Source organism: Ananas comosus, linkage group 6, assembly GCF_001540865.1.
Source record: "Ananas comosus cultivar F153 linkage group 6, ASM154086v1, whole genome shotgun sequence".
In the NCBI taxonomy this organism is placed as follows: Eukaryota; Viridiplantae; Streptophyta; class Magnoliopsida; order Poales; family Bromeliaceae; genus Ananas; species Ananas comosus.
Genome location: NC_033626.1, coordinates 12,879,028 through 12,904,449, shown reverse-complemented (window position 1 = coordinate 12,904,449; position 25,422 = coordinate 12,879,028). Strand labels below are relative to the sequence as shown.

The 25,422-nt window shown below is 39.6% G+C and overlaps 3 protein-coding genes across 3 annotated transcripts; 2 read left to right on the top strand and 1 right to left on the bottom strand.

Annotated features, from left to right (window-relative positions):
* LOC109711843 (glutamine synthetase cytosolic isozyme 1-1) lies at positions 1,263-5,108 on the bottom strand. Its single transcript, XM_020235142.1, has 13 exons — positions 4,861-5,108; positions 4,063-4,102; positions 3,850-3,953; positions 3,697-3,745; positions 3,250-3,356; positions 3,034-3,121; positions 2,634-2,762; positions 2,475-2,549; positions 2,310-2,363; positions 2,167-2,204; positions 1,926-2,085; positions 1,788-1,848; positions 1,263-1,692 (listed from the first exon to the last, which is right to left on the bottom strand). The coding sequence occupies exons 1-13, from the start codon at positions 4,932-4,934 to the stop codon at positions 1,601-1,603; spliced, it is 1,071 nt and encodes a 356-aa protein (XP_020090731.1). The 5' UTR covers positions 4,935-5,108; the 3' UTR covers positions 1,263-1,600.
* On the top strand, positions 12,176-15,913 carry LOC109711827 (ankyrin repeat-containing protein At2g01680). Its single transcript, XM_020235096.1, has 3 exons — positions 12,176-12,545; positions 13,424-13,833; positions 14,671-15,913. Exons 1-3 carry the CDS (start codon positions 12,254-12,256, stop codon positions 15,526-15,528), a joined length of 1,560 nt encoding a protein of 519 aa, XP_020090685.1. The 5' UTR covers positions 12,176-12,253; the 3' UTR covers positions 15,529-15,913.
* Positions 18,362-21,738, top strand: LOC109711753 (NF-X1-type zinc finger protein NFXL1; the record flags this gene model as incomplete). Its single annotated transcript, XM_020234959.1, is given in 1 exon segment — positions 18,362-21,738. A coding segment is annotated over 1 exon segment (3,124 nt), but the record flags the coding sequence as incomplete, so codon positions are not given.

Genomic DNA, 25,422 nt, shown 5'->3' with positions numbered 1-25,422 from the left:
AAACGGGAGTAGCTACGTCGGTATTAAACCATATTTGCCATGTCAATACCAAACCTTAACATGTGGCGACTTGTCCGAGTAATTGGACTTTCTAATGGAAAGGACTTGATGGGAACAAATTATAGGCGTTAGAAATCAAAATACAAACATTAATATGTTAGAGACCAAAATAAGAAGCTGGGTGTAGCGCAAGGTTTGGGTTTTGGGGGTTGGGGAGCCAAAAAGCTGCAACGAAGGATTTTACATAGCTTGTACCATTGTTTTGTAAATTGTTTTTAGGAGCTTTTACACACTAATTATTTTTCTTTCATGAAATATGCCCATAAAAGTTCAGTTCTTTCTTTATGGATCTTCCTTCTCTTTTTTCTTTTTTTTTCCGAGAGGAATATGAATTCCATCACTTGTTGCCTGAAGGAAACAGCATAGCGATATCACTTTGTTATTTGTTAGTGTTTGTTGTCCTTTTCGAACTTTGAACTTTATGGTTTGTATGTATTCTAATACAACTGTGCTTGGTTTCCTAGGTCTACTCCCTTTGTTTCTATTAAATTGGACGTTCCAGTTACCAGTGAAATAGGATTACTTAATAAGAATATTCTTTAGCAGTAAAGTTGAGATGAAAAACTCCCGAAATTTTGGTGGGTTGGTGCATTTCATGAAGGATCCCATTATTCATACATTCAGATTCCATGAATGGAAGCTGTGCGTACTTTGCATTAGCTTTTCATTCGGTGGAGTACGCTTCAGCAAAACAGCGATCCAGTAATATTCGGTGTTCTGATTACGCAGGTGATTAAGATTTAGCTTGATCTTTGTATGTTTTTAAGTTTCGTATGTATCGTTTAGTGAGATGCGTTTTTAACCCTTGCGGTTTAGACCTAATCCATAATGTCACATTGAGAAACCAAACATTCCATGTGGAAAAGTGCCCTTGAGAAAAAAACCCAAATTGATAAAATTAACGTGACATACAAATACACAAGCAGCAAAAAGTCTAGTAATGAAAAAACATCAGTAATTTTTCTCTTCTTACAAGTCAATGTAAGATAATCATAATTGCTTAGGAGTTGCATCCACACCAGGATCAAATAAAGCATCAAAAAGTTCTAACAAATAGGCTCCTAGAACTATTTCCATGGGGCACGCTCTAAAATTGACACCACCTTAACTTCTGTTTGTTCCGATTTTCGTTATTTACATCAGAAAAATTAGAACAAGCAAAAATTAATAGCTCTAAACAATATACCAAAGGAAACCCATGCTAAGGGAACTCATGAAATGCCATTTTTTTTTAATCAAGTAGCAAAAAGAGAGGACAATGTGGACCTACAACATCACTGAATAATTTTTTGCAAGCATTATTTGCAATACAAAATATCCAAATGCAAGAGAACCAATCAAACCCTAAGACCCAATCGCCCAATTGCCGGCGAAGACATGGACCACCCTAGTTAACAACACCAGAAAATAACAATTAACGTGACATCTTAAGAATAAGAGTTCCCAACAACACAATTTCAGATCCAAATAAGGCAACAAACAACCCCACAGAAGATCCCACAAATGACTTAGAACAGCTGGATTGGTCTTAAAACACTTTCTAGGGTTTCCACAGGATGGTGGTATCAGCAATCATGGATGTCACTACATAGGGATCCATGTTCGAAGCCGGCCTCCGATCTTCAAAATAACCTATAATGCCAACAACAGAAAAAAAGCAACAACTAATGTGATTAGAGAACTAGATTCTAAAAGACGAAAAGTTACAATGCAGGGTAATATTCAACCTTTTCCGTTCTTCTCGGTCTCGCGGCCTACACGAACCGATGCGCCGCGGTTTGCAACTCCCTGCAGAGAAATTTTTCGTACATCAATAAAATGTTTTGTCTTAGACAAAGGATGTTATTTAAGATTTTGGTACATACCCAGGAGAAGGTATTGATATCGGCGGTCTCGTGGCGACCGGTGAGGCGGCGCTCGTTCCCTTCGCCATAGGCTGCAATGTGCTCCTTGTGCTTCAGCTTCAGCTTCTCGATGGCGGCCTTTATTACCTCAAATCCTCCATCACTTCTCATGGACTTGGTGCTGAACCCAACAATATGAAATCCGATGTTAGGTGATATATAAAATAGAATTCCTTTTCTACTATATCTTTTATGATCTTACCTATAATTTGTGTGAGCACCAGCACCATTCCAATCTCCCTAGTAAAACCAGAATCCGAGAATGAGTTCAATTATTGTCCATTTAAGTGAAACAAAAGGATGAAATAAGATTCCAAGATAAGGCGGGGGGGGAGAAAGAAAAACCGGGATCGGTTTCGGGTCGAAGGAGAGTACAACTCCTGCAATCTCAGTGATCCTCTGTTTAAAACAGATTAAAAAAAAAAAAAGCACAAACAAAAATTTCCCTGTTAATAAATCTCCATCAATTAACCAATTAATTACTTAAATATGGAAGATAGTTTTGGATACCTCGAGAATGTAACGCGCAACCCACAGCTGATCACCAGCGGCGATTCCAACAGAAGGACCAACTTGGAACTCCCACTGTTTCAAATCACAAATTAGTATTCGGTTCCGAAACAAAAACGTAAATGATTACGAGGAAGGATAAATCAGTATCAGCATTACCTGGCCAGGCATGACCTCTCCGTTGATTCCGCTAATGTTAATGCCTGCATATAAACAAGCTTTGTAGTGCGAATCGACTATGTCGCGGCCAAAGGCTTTGTCTGCACCAGCAGCACAGTAGTACGGACCCTGCCGCACAGATTCTGATTCATTAGACCTATCTAAAAATAGTCGAACTCGCAAACTTGTCGCAGAAGTGTAACTTTGTGGGCATAAATGAGTACAAGTTAAAGTAAACAAAGCATATGTTACAATTAGAACCTAGGAACTGGAGAAATACAAAACACAGTAGTTAGGTAACAGTGAATTACAAGATTTTCGGCAAATTACGGACTCTGTAAAACAAGTTAATACGAAGGAACGAAGTTTATCAAATTGACTATTTATGATTAGGTGCTACCTGAGGACCAGGAAAGCCACCAACAGGCCATCCAAGAGGCCATTTGACATCTTTCTGCAAGAGGGTGTACTCCTGCTCAATTCCGTACCTGTTTTTTTCATAGCAAGCAAGAAGAGAACGTCAATAAATTCCGTGAAAATGAGTAAACGAATAAGAGCACCGCGATATTTGATCAACATAAGCAATAAAAATGGTGTAGTAACTTATGGCGCATACCAAGGTTCTTCAGCAACAACCTTAGGGTGGCTAAAGATTTCTGCGGCCTTATATCTTTTGTTGGTTGGAATCGGCTCTCCAGCAGGAGTATAGCAGTCGCACATAACCTATAAATCGCATCATATCGGAGGTTGATAAGAAATTGAAGAACAACATATGCAACGATAAGAAAAAAAAAAAATCAAGTAAGGAAATCAATATTTTCCAAAACAGTAACAGCTGAAATTTGATTTCAGAAGCAATTATTATTTCAGAGTAAGCCAACAAAAAATTAAGCAGCTCCAATAAATTGGGTCATTAAATTGTTAGATTGTAAACAGCTTATGCTTTGCCAAATAAGATCCACCTGAATCTGTCGAAATCAATTACTTGATTTTGATAATCAGAAACAAATCATACAACTAACATGAATCGATATCAAGGAGATGAAGAAGAACAGATATTTACAAGAATATTGTTGCCCCTCCTGAATGGATCCTTGAAAATTGCTTGGGGACTGACATCGACAGCGAGAAATTGATTTCAGAAACATATCATCACAGATTCTAAAACATATTAATCTAAAAATGAACCATAAGAGAAAAGTGGTATGAAGCTTACTATAAGATCACTTCACTGTCCTGACCCGGAGCTTGGCCGGTGCTCGAGCCATCGTAGTTCCACTTCGGAAGCTGGCTCGGATCAGTGACAGGGCCTGACAAAGTCTGTTTTACATACATATATTGGATTAGAATTAGCATGAGCCTTCAAAAGAGAAAAAAAGAAAAAAGAAAAAAGATTGATCATTGAAATAGTGAGAATATAGAATCTTACCCTTGCTTTGCTTCTGATATCCATGCCAGATCCACCAATCCTGTGACATACAGAGAATTATTAGAACACATAACCATGATCTTATATAAATAAATAAAAGAAAAAGGGCATAACATCTTTTATTATACATGAACCAGTAGGCAGTTAATCGAGAGAAAAAAAGAAAAAACTCAATACATTAAAAAAAAAAAAACTTTTTTTAAGAGAAAAGCAGGAATTTGGAATATGGATCAACAGTAAGAATAAGTAAATTAGTAACAGAAACTAAGCTTAGATCGCAAAGATAACCATTTAAAGTTAAACTGGAAAAGAGAACAAATGATGAGGAAAGGATCCAAGCAGAGTCAAAACACCAAACAGTCGCATCTCTGGAAATAGAAACAAAAGAGACCAAAAGTATACCAAAATCAATCATTTTTGCAGCAAACACAAAACAGAAGCACAAAAACTCGTTAGAAAATCAAAACTTGACCCATACCCACATCATAAAATCCACCCAAAAGGCAAAAAGGAGCCACCTTTATCACTACAGAAAAAAAAAAACCTTTCTCTAGTGAGTAACATTTATTTTTTTTTGCAGCAAAATCTATCATTTTTGCAGCAAATACAAAAAAAAATACAAAAACTTGTTACAAAATCAAAACTTGATCCACACCCACATCATAAAATCCACCCAAAAGGCAAAAAGAAGCCACCTTTACTCACACAGAAACTTCAAAACACTCTGAGAAAGATACCAAAAAACGAAAGAGGAAAAAAAAAAAAAAAAGATCATAAAAAGGGAACGACAAAACCCACCATATGTACTCGACTATGATCTTCTCCGTGGATTCGGAGAGGTTGAGGTTGATGAGATCTTGGAGAAGAGACATGGAACAGAAGCAAAGGGGAACGAACACACACTCCCTTAAAATCAAATCTGATGCGGAGTTGGAATGAGTAAGAGGTGGGAAACAAAGCGTTATATAAGCGAGGTTGGTGATGTGATAACAATAAATAAATAAATTAAGAAGGAAATAAACAAAGTTTTATGAAAATAGCTGTGAAGATCCTGATTTGAGTTCTTACTCGATATTTAATTACAATGAAATAGTGGTTTGAAAAGAATATATATATATATATATATATATACTTATTTTTTGTAGAATAAAATAATCAAATTTACCCGAGGTTTTATTGGAGGTTCTGTTGATCTAATCAGAATTAAATTTTATTGGAGGTTTTATTTTTTTATGGATTAAATATTCTCTTTTCATTACATTTTTTTTCTAGATATATCATTTAAAACTTATGATTTTCGTGCATTTTATTTATCTATTTAATTAAATTAACTTAAAAATATTTTGTTCGGTGTTCCAGATGCACGAATACTCAGGTTCCAGATAATTTTATCTGGAGCTTTTAATAATTTTTCTCCTACCAGAAATAGACTTTTTGGAGTCCGGTTCTACCTAACCCAACCGGGTGAGCCGGTTTTTTTTTATTTATTTTTATTTTATTTTATTTTTTTGGATACTATTTAATAATTCTCTAAGTCCCTAACCATGTTATTGGATCCCAAATGATAATTTACTCCAATTAAATAAGTAATTTGGCAAGGTAAGTGTTGACTACACCAACCAATTTTAGTCCTTTGTTAATTATAGAAAAAAGAAATGTCACAAACTTTAGAATTTAATTGGCCCTAAAGTCCACTCAACTTTTGAGGGACGATCTTTAAGACCACCTTCCTCTTGGTGGAAGGGAGTTACAAGTCTTAAAAAAATTACAAATGGGGAGCAACCTGTAGGCTGGGTGATGGGTGTGCTATGGACTTCTGGGAGGACCGATGGAGTGGGGAAACAACGCTACGCTCGTCGTTCCCCGAGATATTCCACCTTTCCCCTCGTAAAAACTTGAGAATCAGTGATTGTCTGAGTAGCAATGGCTGGTGCTGGAATATGATCCTGGGTGTTGACAATTATGTTAATTTCGGCGCGAACTCAAGCATTACTGCTCTCAAGGATAAGATTTCTAATGTTCCAACTAGCCAGGGACAGGACAGCGTACATTGGAGTTGGAGCACCGACGGACGGTTTACTGTGAAGTCAACTTACTCAACACCGCGTGACAGAGGCACGAGGGATGCCCGTTTGGGTAGGATCTGGCTTTTATGTCTACCCCTAAAAATGAAAGTTTTCTGTTGGCTTGTTTTAAAGAAGAGATCGCTTACAGCTGACAATTTGATAAAGAGGGGATAGATCGGCAATACGAAATGCATGCTATGTTGTCTAGAAGAGAAAACAGTTGACCACCTATTCTCTCAGTGTGTAGTCACAAGATTCTTTATGGCAACCACCTAAGGGAATATCCAACTGGGGGATCTAGGAGATGATGTGCGTTTGGTAAGGGATAGATGGGCAGAAAAAAAAAGGATCACTACCGACCTCAACAGGCTGTATAGGACTTATAGCTTGCTGGTAGGTCATTTGGGACTTTAGGAATAGAGTGATCTTGAGGATGACCCAGACTGACCCAACAGTCGATATCTACAAGACTAAGCAGTTGACGGACATGTGGATGAAACTTAGCCTAAAGTTTGGAAACTTTTAGGCTCCAGAGTTTTTTTTTTTTTTTTTTTTTTTGCTTCGCCACACGTCGAGGCCTTGTTGCCTCACCCATGTAGCTTAATTAACTTTCTTGTTGAATAAAGCGGGTAGCGCGCTACCTTTCTTTCAAAATACTTTTATTCAATTAAAGAGAAATGCCTAGTCTTCCTAACAATATGGATCATATATATGTTAGAGCATTTATTATATTTTGTAAAAAATTAGTTTCATATCCATATATATGTCACAAATAAAAATAGTCACCAATAAGACAAAATAATTAATACTAGTAAAATCTAGCTAACCAATATCAAGCTAATTTGCCTAGCTAATAATACCACACAATGTGCTTAGTGTTTTGTTGTTATGTCGCTGAGCGGATAGAGAACATAAATTACATCAAATCGATCTCCTTGCTCTCTCCAACTTAATTTAGTCCTATAACAGTTATCCTTCTGTAAATTTTTGACCCTTTTCGCTACTGAAATATCAGAAAGCGGATAAAACTGTACAAAAGACAACATAAGAAATCAAAATATAATCTCGCTCATAGTTCTTATCTGCATTGTCCCCCGTGCATAACGTGATTTGTCCATGAGTATCGATTTTATGAATGCAACTTCTCATCGAAAACTATAAATAATTTATATATATTCAACGTACAAAATTCTGGATTTTGTATCCAGTTAGTTTCTGAAATAAGTTTTTAAAATTCAAAACAGATTATTAGGACATGTTCGAGTAAAAAAAAAAAAAATTTCTGTCAAAACCCCTTTTTTTTTTTATTTTTTCGTCATGTCATTTACAAATCTACACTTTGCCCCCTTATAAAATAAAAAATAAAAAATATTCAGTTCACCCCCGGCGTTAGTGTCTGTCCCGTTAGGATTCCGTTTATAAATTATTATTATATATTTTTTATACCAAAAATACCCCCAGTCTTCTCTTCTGCGGCCTCACCCTCCTCCACTGCTTCGCCCTAACCCACATCTCCATCCGCGCCGACAAACACCCCCTTGCCCTCCTCCACCGTCTCGCCTTCGCCCTCGTTGCCCTTGCCCATCTCTCCATCCACGCTCATCTCGATTTCTTTCCTATTGTTGCCAAAATGGAAGGGTGACGAGAGTGCAGGAGGAGAAGGAGAGCAGGTGGAGAAGAAAATGGAGAGAACCGCGGCCAATCGAGGCCGCAGATGAGCAAGATGAGGGAGGAGAAAAAAATGATGAGTGACAAATTGATCATTTTATCATCATAGTTCACACTGTACTTTTTTTTCTGTGAATATTTTTTATTTTACAAGAGGGCAAAACATAAATTTTTAAATAATAAAAGAAAAAGTGAAAAAGCTTATATTGACGTGAGGTTTTATATAATTTAGCCACAAAAAAAAAAACTATAAATAGCTGTACCCCCACAACTATTCTCTGGAGATACAGTGGGCAATGTTCTTAGAAGGGTGAGAAAATTAAATAAATAAAAAAACCTTTCCTAGTAGAGGCAACTTGTCACATATATTTAAAAGATGAATTAGAGATATGTACAATTCATTTATGAATCCAAAACCAGCATTTCTATTGGAACAAAATAATATTTAGATAACTTCAAAGGAGAATGACCATTTCGTGCCCTAAGCGTTGATGTTATTGTTGTTCCAATAACATTTTTGGCACCACATTAAGAACTTTATTAATTTATTTTCATAGATGCATTGCACTTCGTTCCCTGTTCTAACATTTTATACAACATGTTTCTAGCAAATATATTTGGCACGCACATATTCTCTTTAGTGAATTTGTGACCAGAGCCTGCAGTTTAGCATATTTTTTACTTTATCGTGATATAATTAATAAAATTTTAATTTATTATTTTATAATTCTGTCCTCCCCTCCTCCGAAAAACAAAAAATAGTATGTTTATTTCACCAAGAGTAGAGAGGAGTGAAAGGGTATTTAAATGTCCATTTTCGTTGATTCGTCCACTATAATTTTATATTCTGTTGAAACTTAAAATTTTCAAAATATCGTAAATGCATAATTGCCTGAATCGAAATCAGTTATGAAAAAAAATACAACGAATAAAATACTAATTTATCTCTCGCATTCAGAATTTTTACATGATTTAATTCTTGCTACATGAATAGTAATACTTAAAAAAATTTATATTCACAGCTATACAAATAAATAATAAAAATAATTATTTTTAAAATTTTATTTTTTATTTAAAAATTTATTTCAATTTGAACTTTTAATTTCAGCAAACAGAAAAGTGATTGGGCAATATATTTATTTTACAGACTAAAAATCACGAACCTGATCTATTGCTGACGTGGTGAACCGGACTCATCGGATAATTTCTCTGCGTTAAAAGAGTTTGGTGGCCAATCGCGCACGCCCGCGTTGACCCGGTCTACGGGGGTTCGGCGCTGCCTCGAAGTCATCGCCAGCTGGCGGCCATACTTGTACCGTGGGGCCCACCGCGCTGGAAGTATATGCGGAATCTGAATCTGGAATCGCCGTGGGACCCACACCACCACCTCTCGCTGACGTGGCCCGATTCACCCACACACGTAATTACTTCTAAAATTTAAATTGTAGTCTAAATTAAGAGTCCAATTATTGTACTCATATATGAATATAGATTTTTTTTTATATTTATAAATTTTCTATCGTTAAATTTATTCTTTTGATCATTTTTATCCGTTAAATTATATTACTCAACCAACCATCTAATCAATCTAGAATCAGTATGATTGTAACGAAAAACTACTATCATTCTAACCACGCATTCTTTCATTAAACGGCTGAAAATTTATGAGTATAAAAAAATCTATACTTATAAGAGTATAGTGGTCCTACTCCTAAATTAAAATATATATTTTTTTTTTAATACAAAATACTACAGGGAATTGCACCACTAGTACCAACTTTTTTCGATTTTTATTATTTTGGTCTCCGATCATTTTTTTTTTTTTGTGTGTAATCACGTCTTTAATTTTTAGTTTTAATTCGAGCTGGGTTTCACAATGAAAAAATGCCGTTAATTAATTTTATGTAATTGGATTAATCCTAAAAAGTTAAATAAATAAATAAAAACTTATTTTAATGTAGTATAAATCAAGAATAACATTATTATGTCTAAATTTTTATAAACCAGGAATGATAAAAGATGATAACATTTAAGGATACTCACCTTAATTCTATACATTATATAAGATTAATCACAATATATAAATAAGTGCACAATTGACTTCCATTTTTGGGATTTACCTATATATGGACACTACTTATATTTATCATTCAAATTCGTAAATAAAATCAATGATTTTAAAAGTAAATGGTGCTATATTTATTGCATCCTATATGTTTGGAACCAGTCCAACACAAGTAACAAAAGAATATTCATACCACAGGTTTTATTATTAACTTTTCGTTGTGAGATAAGTAGTGTGGATATACAAAACTAAAAACAAAAGGTATATAGTTGGTTTAAATTATCGGATTTTATACTATTTCATTATACAGAATTTGTATATCTTTATACTTTTTTTTTGCAGCATTTTTTTTTTTATTTTAGTTGAAAATATGGAGAGGACCTTTTGCACGTTTTGCTTTGTGTTCTAAGCAAGCAATAGCTAGCCATTCAATTCTATTACCAACCACTGACTTTCATATAACAACTTATAACAATGACTTATATATATATATAATATTAATATATATATATATATATAATATATTATATATATATATATATATATATATATATATAATATATATATATATATATATATATATATATGTATGTATATTGGTTATTTTATAATGGGGATTCAATGAAGTAATATATCAACATCTCAATCTTGTTACAAGCACATAGCAATTATTTTATTGCTCTTATTTCTCTCAAGGAAAGTGAAATAATTTCTACGTGCTTGTAGCAATAAAATAATTTCTACACACACACACATATAATATGATTTATCAATGAATATTGTAATTAAGTAATTGGTAAATATATTTTACTTAGCTCTAAACTGACCCGAATTTATCTTCTTAAACATGTGAATATTTAACCAGGTCTACTATTCCTACATTTTTTTTCCTATGATATTTGATTATTTATATAAAAATATCGAATAGAAGTTTCAAACAGGGTTGAATAGTTTCTTGTTGACTTGGTCCATGCATTTTGGCCTTATAAGTTCATAAGCTTGACATTTAATTAAGAAGAATCTAACTACTACTTACGAGAAAATTTATCAGGACAAATGCTTCAGATCGATCCGACATATTTAAAGTAACTCCATAGTAAGATTTCGTTACAAAAAATAACCTTCGAAAAAGATTTAAGCGCAACATGCGAAAACAGATTGTTTAAATCTTTGTTTCGAAATCGTTTAAAAAACTTGGGTTTGAAGGAAAAAAAAAAAACCAAAGAGAAGATTTTATATTGTTTTCGGATTTTCGACGGTGATATCAAATTTTGCAAAAGTACAAATGGATTCATATAATTGTCTTTTCAAATGGTTGAGAGAACGCATTTAAGGAGCACCACTACTTCATGGGTGTATATATGTATGTATATCATGTAATTTTTAGAATCCTAAGAAAAACAGAAAAAGAAATCTTATCCTTTATTCCTTTTAAAGAGAAACGAAGAGCTGTGCAATGCCTAACTGCAATTGTCAACCCGTGATCATCATAAAGAGAGGTCTACGTACTCCATGGAGTTGCACTCTTTGACCTTTTTCTTTGTAACCACTAGTTTATTTTCCAAAGTCTCTTCTTTTTTTCTTCTTGTTTTGGTGAGTATATTAATTTTTAATGGATAAGATTCTCATTGATTCTGGATCTTGGTTCGTGCACAGAAAATTGATGGAGCTGCAGATCTCTGCTATATTCCAGGATGTTCTTTCTCATCCCAAAACCAAATTAAAAAATTGATTTTCTGGCATAGAATTTGAGCCGTTGTTCCCCTACTTCTAATCAAATTCTTAACCTTTCGAAATAACTACACCGTTAGTTTCTGATCTTTTTTTTTTTTCTTTTTCACTTTCGTCGTTAACTTCCTCTCCTTTATGCTCGCCTGTCGCGTCAAGCCTGTTCATCTTGATCTCATGCACGACTTGTAGTGCTTCTTTTGGAGGATCCAACGTACTGAGCGTTAAGCCAGACATACCATCAAAATCTTTGAAAAACTATAAAAAGTCAACGCGGACGTTTAGCGGGGGTTATTACATGAGTAGTCAGGATGAAATTTGGATGATTAGAAATTAACAGAGAAAACATATACCGATTTGGAACAAAAAAAAAAAAAGGAAAAAAAAAAGAAAAAAAAAAGTGTCACCAGTTGGCCCAAAAAAGCCGGGCCGGCCCATTACTAATTCATCTACGAACTTCTTTTCTACTGGGCTAGATTTATTGGGAGTATCAAAATGGGCCGGGCCATTAACAATCCCATGCGGTGCTTCACGGGGAAAAACGGAGCATGCTGAGTCATCATCGCGCATTTAAAGCTAAGAAGGCGACGGAACCACTTCACTACGGAGGAGATGGTTCATTCCATTGATTGAGTGGGGGTTTGGCGAAGACGAAGCCCTAGCGATGGATCTGCGGTTCCGATCGTACCAAGAATTCTTCGCCGCCGTCCGATCGGGGGACGCCGGCGAAGTGCGGCGCCTCGTCGAGGGGGCCGACGGCGAGGGGGACGGCGCCGGCGCCGCGCTGTTGGCGGCGCAGACGGAGGCGGGGGAGACGGCGCTGTACATCGCGGCGGAGGGCGACATGGCCGAGCTCGTGCGCTTCCTCCTCCCGATCTACGACTACGCCGCCGCCACCGTCCGATCCCGCCTCGACCTCGACGCCTTCCACGTGGCGGCCAAGCAAGGCCACTCCGGTCAGATCTCTCTCTCTCTCTCTCTCTCTCTCTCTCTCTCTCTCTCTCTCAGAATTGGGAACGATGGGGCCGGTGAGGAGTAGAGTAGGCAAATTTTAGAATCTAGGGTATTGAAAAGTTTGCGCCTTTAATTGTTGAGACCGGTTAAAAGCGAGATTTTTTTTGTTTCGTTTTGCGTTTTTTTTTTTCTTTTTTTAGTTACCTTTGGTAGTTCAAAGTAGTTATATACTTGATGCATCAGATTTGTGATTGNCTCTCTCTCTCTCTCTCTCTCTCTCTCTCTCTCTCTCTCTCAGAATTGGGAACGATGGGGCCGGTGAGGAGTAGAGTAGGCAAATTTTAGAATCTTTTTTTTGGGTGGGGGCACCGGGGTGGGGAGGTGTGTTGGGTTGTGAAATTTGAAATCTTTTGTGTCAGTTTGGGTCGATAAGAGATTTAATAGCAGAATTAGTTAAGCACTGAAAATGAGGATATTATTCGAAATTTAGAATTTGATTTAACTACTCACAATCCTATCTTTATTTTGGGCTCAGTGTGTGTAGAATTTCGGTTGTTTAGTTGTTAGTGTTCTTGTCATAGTTACCTTTGGTAGTTCAAAGTAGTTATATACTTGATGCATCAGATTTGTGATTGAAATAAGCCACTGATTTTGTCTTTATTGACTGTTTTGATTAAAAAGATGTAACTTAGAAATATTTTAATGCACCCAATCTGAGTATCCAAAGGTGTCAACTCATTAAAATTCATTTATTTGGCTATAAAGGAAAAAAAAAAAAAAGGGGGGTTGTCAAGAAGCTTCTTGATTAATCAACAGGTTGCTCGAGGTAATAATTTTGTTTGGAACCATTATTGATTGACATAGCAAAAATTACTCTCAGGGATTGTGAAGGAATTTTTAAGCCGATGGCCCGAACTGTGCAAGCTGTGCGATTCGTCAAACACTAGCCCTCTTTACTCTGCTGCTGTTAAGGACCATGTGGATGTTGTTAACGCCATATTGGACGCTGACGAGAGCTCGATAAGGATCGTGAGGAAGAACGGCAAGACCGCACTTCACACAGCCGCGAGAATCGGCTACCTTCGCATAGTGAAAGCACTTATAGAAAGGGATCCTGGAATCGTTTCGATCAAGGACAAAAAGGGGCAAACCGCACTCCATATGGCCGTCAAGGGAAGGAATACCGATGCAGTGGAGGAGCTCTTGTTAGCTGATATCTCTATCCTTAATATGTGCGACAAGAAGGGCAATACGGCTTTGCACATCGCGACCAGAAAATGGCGCCCTCAGGTATAATTCCTGTCCTGTGACTGCTTGTAGTCATGAATGCCTGTAGTTTATTGGTTTGAATCGTTGTAATCTTAATGTGCACTCTCTTATTCGTGAGTGAAGTTTACGGTTCTTTTCTGCTATATTTTCCTTCAAATTTTAAGTATCTTCTGTGCTTCTATTATTTTTTGTGCATTGACTTAGTTTTTTTCTGCCCCTGTTGGGACTGTTTTTATAGACTATTAGCCCATGGATATGTTTGAATAAATTTAATAAGACTCAGGTAAAACTCAAATATCTGAAATTTGACTTCTGAAGTATTTTGGACATTATACGAACTTGATTTGAAATTTTGGTTCAATCCCTCCTACAAAGTGTCTCTTTTAACCGTTGGACTTTATTGCAATCAAGTTCATCTTATGAAATCAACAGATATTTTCTTTTTGACTCAAACCATGAAATTAGTGTAGCAGCTAACAAATTGTTAAACAGAGTCCTCTTACATCCATCTCGGACGAGAATTGTCGAATTTTTCTGATCCTCGTCATCGTGGGCAGATGTTAAGAAGTCAAGTTCCTAGCAGTCAAAACATGGATGGGAGACCTTACTGACACTTTTGAAGCATTAAATATTGATGTGCATGGACCTGTAGTGAGGTAGTGTTAACATTATAAACTATTGATTTGTCTAATAGAACTTTCTAGTATAGCATCCTGAGGAGACTGTGCTTCACTATCATATTGCTGAGTTGCTTTGAATCTCGTAATCCCGCGTTAAACATGCTTGCTGATGTAAATGATTTAAGTATGTTATAGTTTGCATTGAGCTGACTACACTCAATTCCTTACCTTCTCTCAGATGGTGCAACTTCTTCTGAGCTACGAATCTATTATAGTCAATGCTATCAACAATCAAAATGAGACAGCTATGGACTTGGCTGAAAGAATCCCTTACGGTGAATCCCAAATGGAGATAATGGAAAGATTATCTGAAGCTGGCGCCAAAAATGCCAGAAACGTCGGCCAAATCGACGAGACATCAGAGCTGAGGAGAACAGTGAGTGACATAAAGCACGATGTCCAGAACCAGCTCATTCAGAATGCCAAAACAAACAAACGAGTCACGGGTATCGCAAAAGAGCTGAAAAAGCTTCACCGAGAAGCCGTTCAGAATACCATTAATTCTGTAACTATGGTGGCTGTTCTAATTGCCTCTATTGCCTTTGTTGCCATATTTAACTTACCCGGACAATACTATCAAAGTGGCGAGGCCAATATAGCCGACGTCATGGGCTTTCGCGCCTTCTACCTTCTAAATGCCACTGGTCTCTTCATTTCTCTTGCAGTGGTTGTGGTTCAGATCACTTTGGTTGCATGGGACACTGGTGCTCAGAAACAAGTCGTATCGATCATGAATAAGCTCATGTGGTCGGCTTGTCTTAGCACCTGTGCAGCCTTTCTCTCATTGGCTTTTGTGGTTGTGGGGAGCGAGTCGTGGATGGCCGTTACAGTAACATCAGTGGGAGGGCCCATACTGGTCGTGACTTTGTTAATTTTGGGGTATTTCGTGCTTCGCCAGCGGTTCAAGTTCGGTGAGGATAAACAGAGGCGAATCAAACGGGCGAGCGGGAGCAAGTCGTTCTCATGGTCTTTCCATTCAGGCTATTCGGACCCGGATGCCTTATCGGATCACGAGAAGAAGATATATGCACTGTAACTCTGTTTGTAAATGTATCATTAGAAGATCTAGGTATGTATGTTGTTATCTTCCTATGGTATGAAGAATAAAAAAGCTTAGGGACTCTGCATGCTATAGCTTGTTCTGTATAGGCTAAGCTAAGTTTTTTTTTAATCAGCAACCCTCAAAAACTTTCTGATTCTGAGCATTTCCTTCTTTTTAAGTAGATTTGCCACGAAGAATCAACAACAATTCTAGCATGCCTTACAGCATGAACGATGCTTCTGCTCGGATTTACCATTAGTTTTTACGGCAAATCTGGTAGAATAGAAGGAAATGTTGAATTGAGACAGAAAAAGTTGAGGAAATGTTGATTAAAATTTAACTTCAAGGGTTCCTCTTAAAGGCCACCTTTGGTTGTGTGGGTTCTTATACTACTATCACCTATTTGTATATATATATATATATATATATATATAGAACTAGGCTACTATGCTATTAATAGTACCAAGTCATTGGTACTACCAAGTTTTTGGCCATTGGATTAAGAGATGTATAGTTAAGATGATGTGGGCCCTCTAGGGTTGAGTGGGTGGTTGGTTGAATAGTATGATCTAACGGATGAAAATGATCAAAAGGATAGATCTAACGGTAGAAAACTTGGTAGCACCAAATGCTTCATGCTATTAATAGCATAATAGCTGGACTCATATATATATATATATATATATATATATATATATCCTTTGCATGATATATGATACATGGTTTTGCCTTTATCATCTAGTTTGTGTATATTCAATTTTTTTAGAAATTTGTATAGTGTAATCGAATATCCCAAGAATTTTGTGAGGCATATATATATATATATATATATATATATATATATGGAGAGGCTCTTTTCGACCGTTCGAATGAAAAAATATGCGGTTAGGATGAGAGTGGTTACGATTAGGTTGATAGTGGGCCCCTAGGGTTGAATAGGTGGTTGGTTGAATAGTATAATCTAACGGATGAAAATGATTAAAGGGTAGATCAAACGGCAAAAAATTTATAAGTATAAGAGGTTCTATACTCATAAGAAATTTATGAGTACAAGAGACTCTATACTCATAAGAGTATAATAGTCGGACTCATATATATATATAGAGCGAGGCTACTATGCTTCTGGAAGCACGGAGCCTTCTGTGCTTCCAGTTCATTTTCGATGTTGCGACTTTCGAATCGTCAATCGGCTCCGTTAAACTTGATCTAGAGTATTTGAAATACCTAGAAATAAATTTTGTAACTTTGCAATATCATTTGCCTAATGAACGAAGGGGCTCAAAATCAACGGCTGAAAATAAAAATCTTACAAAACATAATAATATGACATTAAAATTTTAGATCAAAGATATTGATCTTATTTTATATAGTATAAAGAACTTTTTATCAAAATTTCACGTGATTTGAAAATTTCTACACCGTTAAACTTGCAAACGGCTCACTACGGTCATTAAAATTATTTGATTTTGAGCCCCTTCGATCACTAGGCAAATGATATTGAAAAATCATAAAATTTATTTTCTAAGTACTTCAAATACTCTAGATCAAATTTAACGGAGCCGGTCGACGATTCGAAAGTCGAAACATCGAAAACGACCTGGTAGCGCGGAAGGCTCCGTGCTTCCGAAAGCATAGTAGCCACACTCTATATATATATATATATATATATATATATATATATTCAGAGCACAAATGAGCTATGGCTGTTACAATGCTAATGGGCCACGGCCCAGCATTGGTCCACTTCAAATACGAACTTACACAAACATACACAAAAGAAAACTTTTAAAATGTGATGGTGACCCTACATCATCTATGTTTCTAATTAATCATATTTGTCTTTAGGGTTTATCTATCCCATTATAATAACTTTTTTTAAAAAAACTATTATATTTTATTTTCGAAAAGAAGAAATTTGATTGGCTTTTACCTCTACCGAAAGGGTGTCGCGCCCAGAGAGGGTTTTGACTCTTGATGAAGGAAAGGTCAAAAATGGGCCCCCAGGCCCATTCTGCAGTTTTCTATAAATTATGTTTATTTGAAATGAGTTTGTGGCTTCAAAAACAAAAATTTCTTTTTGAAACCTTTAATTTTTCTTTTGTTAACGTTGATTCGAGCACAAGAGAGAAGATCACTAATTAATTATGTTGTGTGAGATGAGAGATGGGTCTACGTTGTGACCAATCTATCGTTCTTGAAGATCGGACCCTTCGATCGCGATCGGACGGCCACAATCGCTTGGAGGACGCAACCGCCCCTACAAGCACACAAAAGGATGCCTCTTTGCACGTGCAGAATTAAGCGGGCCAACTGAATCTACATCCAACGGCTAAGATTACTCCAGCTGCCCCACATTTTTGGGGTGTTTTTTTTTAAAAAAAAGAAAATATTATTATTTTAGGACTCGCCGAGTCGCCGACCCACCGAATCGTTTGCGTCTCCTCCAAGAATACTCCTTCCCTTATATACGCCTCTCCTCTGGTCTCTCTTTGCAGCAATCTCACCCCTTCGTTTTTTTTTCCTCGGGGAATAAGTATAAGTTTTAGTAAATAAAAGAAGGTTATCTATTCATTGTTGATTTTTTTTTTTTTTTTTTTGGGGTTCTCCTTCCTTCTCTTCTTCCTTTCTTCAATTAGGGTTAGGGTTAGGGTACGGATTCGTTCCTCGGGAGATACGGAGAGGGGATCGGATATTTAGGTGGTTTGGGGATCTACACGAACGTCGTCAGATCATGCGCCCCGCGCTCCTCGAGAGCTCCTTCCTCGCGATGATGAGGAGACCAGCGCCGCGCGGCGGGGGCCGCCTCCCGCCGTACCGTCGCGACGGCCGTCGCTGGAAACCGCCTCGAGTGGGTCCCGCGCGGATCGGCGGCCCCCGCCCGCCATCCGCCGCCGCCTCCTTCGGCCCCCTCCGCCGACCCTCCTCAACACCCTCGCCCCAGTCCCTCCCGCTACCGCCACCGCCGCCCTGCGCCTCCCCCTCCGACGGCGCCGCCGGATTCTGGTGGCGGAGAGGAGCCCGCGGAGGGGGTGCCGCAGCTGGTGCAGGAGATCCAGGAGAGGCTCGCGCGCGGCACCGTGGAGTGCATGATCTGCTACGACATGGTGCGGCGCTCCGCGCCGATCTGGTCCTGCGGGAGCTGCTTCTCCATCTTCCACCTCCACTGCATCCGGAAGTGGGCTCGCTCCCCCACCTCCGCCGATGCCCCTGCCCCCGACTCAGGCGGCGGAAGCGGGTGGCGGTGCCCTGGGTGCCAATCGGTGCAATCGGTGCCCGCCAAGGACCTCTCTTACACCTGCTTCTGCGCCCGGCGCCGGGACCCCCCCAACGACCTCTACATCACTCCCCACTCCTGCGGCGAGCCCTGCGGTAAGCCGCTCGATCGGAGCCCGCCCCTGGTTACTGCAAAGGAAGAGATGCGCGCGTGCCCGCACGTCTGCGTCCTCCAATGCCACCCGGGGCCGTGCCCGCCGTGCAAGGCGTTCGCCCCTCGCCAGTCGTGCCCTTGCGGCAAGCAGACCATCATGCGGCGGTGCGCGGACCAGAAGACCCCGCTGACCTGCGGGCAGCGGTGCAACCGCCCGCTCTCGTGCGCCCGCCACCTGTGCGACAAAATGTGCCATACGGGCGAGTGCGGCCCCTGCCAGGTCGTCATCGCCGCCTCTTGCTTCTGCAAGAAGAAGATCGAGGCGGTTCTCTGCGGCGACATGGCCGTGAAGGGCGAACTCGATGATACAGAGGGGGTTTTCTCGTGCGATGCTGTTTGCGGGCGGGCGCTCTCTTGTGGAAACCACACTTGCCCTGAGAAGTGCCATCCGGGTACTTGCGGGGAGTGCAACCTTTTGCCTCAGAAGATTACTACTTGCCACTGTGGGAAAACTCGGTTGCAGAAGGAAAGGGAGAGTTGCTTGGATCCGATACCGACATGCTCTGGTGTTTGTGGAAAGGTCCTTCCTTGCGGAGTTCATTTGTGCAAGGAGACTTGCCATGAAGGGCATTGCCCGCCGTGTTTGGTTCTCGTGGAGCAGAAATGCCGGTGCGGGTCTTCGAGCCGTACAGTGGAGTGCTCTAGGGTTTCAGAGGAGAAGGAAGAGTTCCTCTGCCTTAAACCCTGCGGCCGCAAGAAGAGCTGCGGGCGGCACCGCTGCACCGAGCGCTGCTGCCCGTTGTCTACACCGTATGGCCGAATAGAAGCAGGAGACGGTTGGGATCCGCACCTCTGCTCGATGCCTTGCGGGAAGAAGCTGCGTTGCGGGCAGCATGCCTGCCAGCTGCTGTGCCACACGGGCCACTGCCCTCCTTGCCTCGAGACCATCTTCACTGATCTCACTTGTGCATGCGGCCTTACATCTATCCCGCCACCCCTCCCCTGCGGCACGCCGCCCCCCTCCTGCCCCCTCCCGTGCTCGGTCCCCCAACCGTGTGGCCACGCCGCCTCCCACACCTGTCACTCAGGGAATTGCCCGCCGTGCACCCTTCCTGTCGTAAAGGAATGCGTAGGCGGGCACGTGCTGTTAAGGAACATACCTTGTGGATCGAAGGATATTCGCTGCAACCAGCTATGCGGGAAGACCCGGCAGTGTGGGTTGCACGCATGCGCTCGGACTTGCCATCCTCCTCCCTGTGATAATCCATCATCTGCCATCGGTGGTGGTTCTGGAATTGGAGCGAAAGCTTCATGTGGGCAGTTGTGCGGCGCACCGAGAGGGGATTGCAGACACACCTGCACTGCTCCCTGCCATCCTTCTTCGCCCTGCCCTGACTTGAGGTGCGAATTCACTGTTACAATCTCTTGTTCTTGCGGTCGTATTACTGCTGCTGTACCCTGTAGCGCCGGAGGTGGCAGCACGAGTGGGTTCAATACTGATTCAGTTTTCGAAGCATCCGTAGTTCAGAAGCTACCCGCCCCCCTCCAGCCGTTAGAAGCAAATGAGAAGAGAATTCCTCTCGGTCAGAGAAAGCTTTGCTGCGATGAAGAGTGCGCAAAGCTAGAGAGGAAGAGGGTCCTCGCGGACGCGTTTGATATTACGCCAGTCAATTTGGACGCTCTGCATTTTGGGGAGAATTCAGCGGCATCCGATTTGCTCAGTGACCTTTTGAGAAGAGAGCCCAAGTGGGTTTTCACCGTCGAGGAGAGATGCAAGTTTCTCGTGCTTGGAAAGTCCAAAGGCGGTTCAGCGACTAAGCTTAGATCCCATGTCTTTTGTCATATGTTAAAGGAGAAGAGGGATGCTGTTCGGCACATAGCTGAGAGATGGAAGCTCTCGGTTCACGCTGCGGGGTGGGAACCTAAACGGTTCCTAGTTGTTCACGCCACACCCAAATCGAAACCACCAGCTCGGATTCTTGGATCCAAGCCGGGCACTCCGGTATCAGCGGCCCATCTTCCAGCCTTTGACCCGTTGGTTGACATGGACCCGCGGCTAGTGGTTGCAATGTTGGACTTGCCACGGGATGCGGATGTGAGCGCATTGGTGTTGAGGTTCGGCGGTGAGTGTGAGCTGGTGTGGATGAATGACAAGAATGCTCTTGCCGTTTTCGTAGACCCAATGAGAGCGGCGACCGCTTTAAGGCGGTTGGATCACGGCTCGGCCTACCAAGGGGCGGCAGTTGTTCTACAGAATAGCGGCCCTACATTGAATAATGCTTGGGGATTGGGGGCTAAAACTGGGGAAGCGGCTTCGAAGAGCAGCAATTCATGGAAGAAGGCTCTTGTTGCTGAATCGGATTCGTGGGGAGGGGAGGAATGGCCAGGTAGGAGTGATGCCGCAGTGTCGGCATGGGCTGGAACCGAAGGCCCTCCAATCGTGGTGTCGAATAATCGGTGGAATGTTCTCGACTCAGAGTCTGCTATGAATTTGACCAAGCCCGAACCAGTTGAGAGCTCCTCGTCGGGGATTAAAGAAGAGACACCTGAAGAGGTGGATGATTGGGAGGAAGCTTGTGAGTGAAAGTGGGGCAGAGATTTTTGGTAGCTTATCGCTTGGATCTTTTTGTTGTTAAATTTGTTCTTTACTTTTTAAACTTTTTTGTCCATATGCAATGTTCTGAAGAAGGATAAATATGGCTAGGTCCATAATGTTTTTCTGATATTACATTTAAGAAAACTAGTTATCTTTTCGTCAATGTCAGACTAGTTGACACACAATTGTGGCTAGTGTGTAAATCATCTGCTTTGGATCTCATGTTATTTCTTTATCTTCATATGGCTCTTTTACTCTTGGCTTGAATTTGAGCAGTAGAGAAGACACAAGTCATATGTTCTGATAATTGCGGTCGAATCTATAATTCTTGCTTTTTAAGGAGGTCTTTTTATGATCTTATCCCATGGTTCATGGCTTTTGAGAGAAATTTTCGACAAACTTTTGCCACTCCAAGAATATCCGAGTGCCCCAATCTTCATAGAAAAAGCTAAACCATGCAGAATTTTGTTAAGTTTTCTCCTACAAACTAGACTGGTTGAAATCTGAACTGAGACTGCATTATAACGGAGTTCATTCCTGAAAGAAGAGGATCCAAATTGTCAGAGTTATAGTTTCTAATTTACCATCAGCATTTGGAACCTGTAACATCCAAGTGCTAGAAGAACTGCATGAAATTGTCAGAGTTGTAGTTTCTGATTTACCATCAGTATTTTAACTTGTAACATCCAAGTACTAGAAGAACTGCATGATTGATAAGGTTCATTTCAAAACCCCAAGTTTACTCTGTAAACATATAAAATTAAATTTGCAATTCTAAACTTGACCATGATTATTTGACTCAGCTTCTATGATTGGTGTCCAGCTTAATCACTTCGTCATCGATGTTGGTCAGTTTTAACTTTTAAGCTGCTTGAGACAATTGGCCTAGCAAGAATCAACAACTAAATCTGCCAAACTTAACGCATTTGACCTGTTTTTAAGTCTTTCAATTAACATGGATGCGCATTTGTTTCGCCAAAAGTAGAGAGGGGGAAAGAGGGTTTCGACCGTAAATGTCAAACCCCTCTTCTTTGGTTTACCACAACTTCACTTTAAGTTTAAATTAAAACTTTTTAAAACAACGTAAATGACTTTCACCCATCCCAGGCCAAAGCCAATTATGGAAGAAGAGAGTGAGAAAAAAAAAAAAAAACATTATTAGCTCTCCTTCAAAAATACTTCAGTTCCATCGTTATATAGAGAAACAATGAAAGAAAAGTAATTTTCATCTGAATTTTAGTTTATCTGAAAATTTATCTTAATCTGAATTTTATTTTCCGTAAAACAAACAAGCAAACTTCCTCTGCCTTTTGAGATTTTTTAACAAGGATTTAAGTCAAACGATCTACAGCCCAAAAACCTGCGTTAGGAATATTGCGAAGGACAAAAATCTGCAACAAAATATCTACATTTACGGCAACAGAAACTAGTAACCAAATCCCGCATTTAATCACCACATAAATAAATGAATATGAATATGCGTGTAGGAAACTCGTAAGCTCTAGCTTCTGACTAAATCTTATGGAATATAAGGAAGCGAATGAATAAAAACACTCCTTTTCCATTCGAGGACTCTTAATTAGGGTTCCATAAGTGGCATCCAAAAAGAAAAAGGAGAATTTTCTAGCATTTATAGACCAGCAGATTTTGCAACTTCATTAATAGCTATTATTCAGTACTCCTGTTACCATTTCAGTATAATACCTGCAGTTTTAGACTTTTCTTAGCGTTTAAAAAGCCAGCAGGATGTATTACATTATGGTCATGAGTTCGAACTTCCGCGATACAGCAGTAGCCGGTGATAGCAATACATAACAAGGGATAAGATGGAGAGTCTGCGTCGACAACAAACTACCATCCAATTTATGAATAACTTGAGATAACATTTGGTATTCTGGGTAAATTTTAGGATGGTTCTTGCTTTGTTTTTCCTTTTGGGGGTTAAATGATGATCAAATGTAGTTCGAAAATTTGATGGAAATTAATTCGGAGTTTATATTCTTCCTAAACCAATTTTAGAAAGAGCGAGAGAGAAAGAGGGAGAATCATAACATACAAATAGAATTGACTTGAAATGTTTGAGACTTAAAAAGATCCAAACCATGGATATATATGTACAAAGTGATCATCACACTGCTAATTGTTACATTGTTGCACCAATTCAGAGAGAAACTAATCCAAAATAAACAAATATGATTAAGCCTTAAACAGTGGCTAATTAATTACAATTATTTTTTTATTAATAACATCATCGGATCGGTTTAGGAAAATTAAGGCCCTAGACGAGCTCCGGCGCCTTCGATCGGCGGCGCGCCACCAGCGCCGCCGCGTCCACCATATCCCCTCTCGACCCACATATCGCCACCGCGCGCCGCCGCAGCAACCACCCTCCTCGGCCGCCGCCCCTCCTAGCCGGAGGCGGCGGCGCCACAGGGCTCTTCCTCTCCCCGCGGCGATCGGAGGCGGCAGCGATGAGGCGCTCGAGCTCCCTGGTGATCCACTCGACCTCGTAGACGTCGAGGAGCGGGGCGGCGGCGGCGGCGGCGGGGCGCGGCGGCGTTTTCCCTCCGGCGGCGGCGCGGCGGGCTACGGCGATCGCCGGGTGTTCGCGCGCGGTCCTTCGCTCCTTCCGATCCATTTCCGTTTCCATTTCCATTTCCATTTCCATTTTCCAGAGGATAGAGAGATATGGATGGTGTAATTGCGGGAGAAAAGGAGACGTTTGTGTGTGAATATATATAGAGGCTATAGCGAGGAAATGCGGAGGGAGGTGGGGTGGGGCCCACCAATTCACTGTGTAGTACGCGGGAACTTACAAATAATAATAATAATAATAATAATAATAATAATAATGTAGAATCACAGGACGTTGCAAACGTGGAGGAAGGTTCATCAACATTAAGAAGGTATTTTGCTCCAAAAAAAAAAAAAAAAACATTAAGAAGAGACTAATTAATTCTCATAATTACAATAACCATATTATATTATATATACACTAGAGTGCTATATATAGTATATATAGATAAATTTTGTTTTTTTTGCTACATTTCGCAGTTTATGCATGACACAATATTTCAACCCATAAATTAAAAATAAACAAAGTGAGTGTGTGTGTGTGTGTGTATATATATATATATAGTATATATATATATATATATAACAAAATTTATATATAAATATATAACTTATATTCTTTTCTCTTTTTTTTGAGAGATAGATAGTATGTTACCCGCTTCGTTTATTTTATTTAGAAATAAACTTAGCTGGAAATGTGAATCAACTAGAATTTAAACTTGGGTCTCGGATACCAAAAGCAATTGTTATTCAAAAGCAATTGTTTGTATTTAGTATTTTAATAGGAGCAATATTTTCAGATACGGTTCTGTTACATGTTTTAAATGGTTTCACTTCATCATTGCTCTTGTTCTCTATTAAAGAAAAAAAAAAAATTGTTCACACAGATAAATTTTTTTTTTTTTATAAACTAAGTTCGTTATTACTGAAGTGCACTCCATCGATCTCATGAATTTTCGAAACTCGACATTGCTCGGGGCCACCAACCGTCCCTAGTGCAAGTGATAAAAACTTTAGTAGTTGGTATCCGAAATTTCAAATTCAAATTGTAATTGATTCATATTTTTAGCTAAATTTATTTTTTTAAAAAAATAAACGAAACGAATAGTATATCATCTTTCTCTTAAAAACTCGACGACATCGCTCAGGCCGGATTAGGTGAAGTGGTACTTCACGTCCCTACATAAAGTGGAGAGTTTATGAGAGCATATTAAGAATGATCCCAGGTAGGTCCTTCTAGGACAAAAATTTTATGGGCACCGTGCCCAAACAATTTGTTTGGGCACGGTGCCCGGATGGGCGCCGCGTGTGCGCGGCGCCCATCCTCACCCTCCCTTCCCCCTCTCTTTCT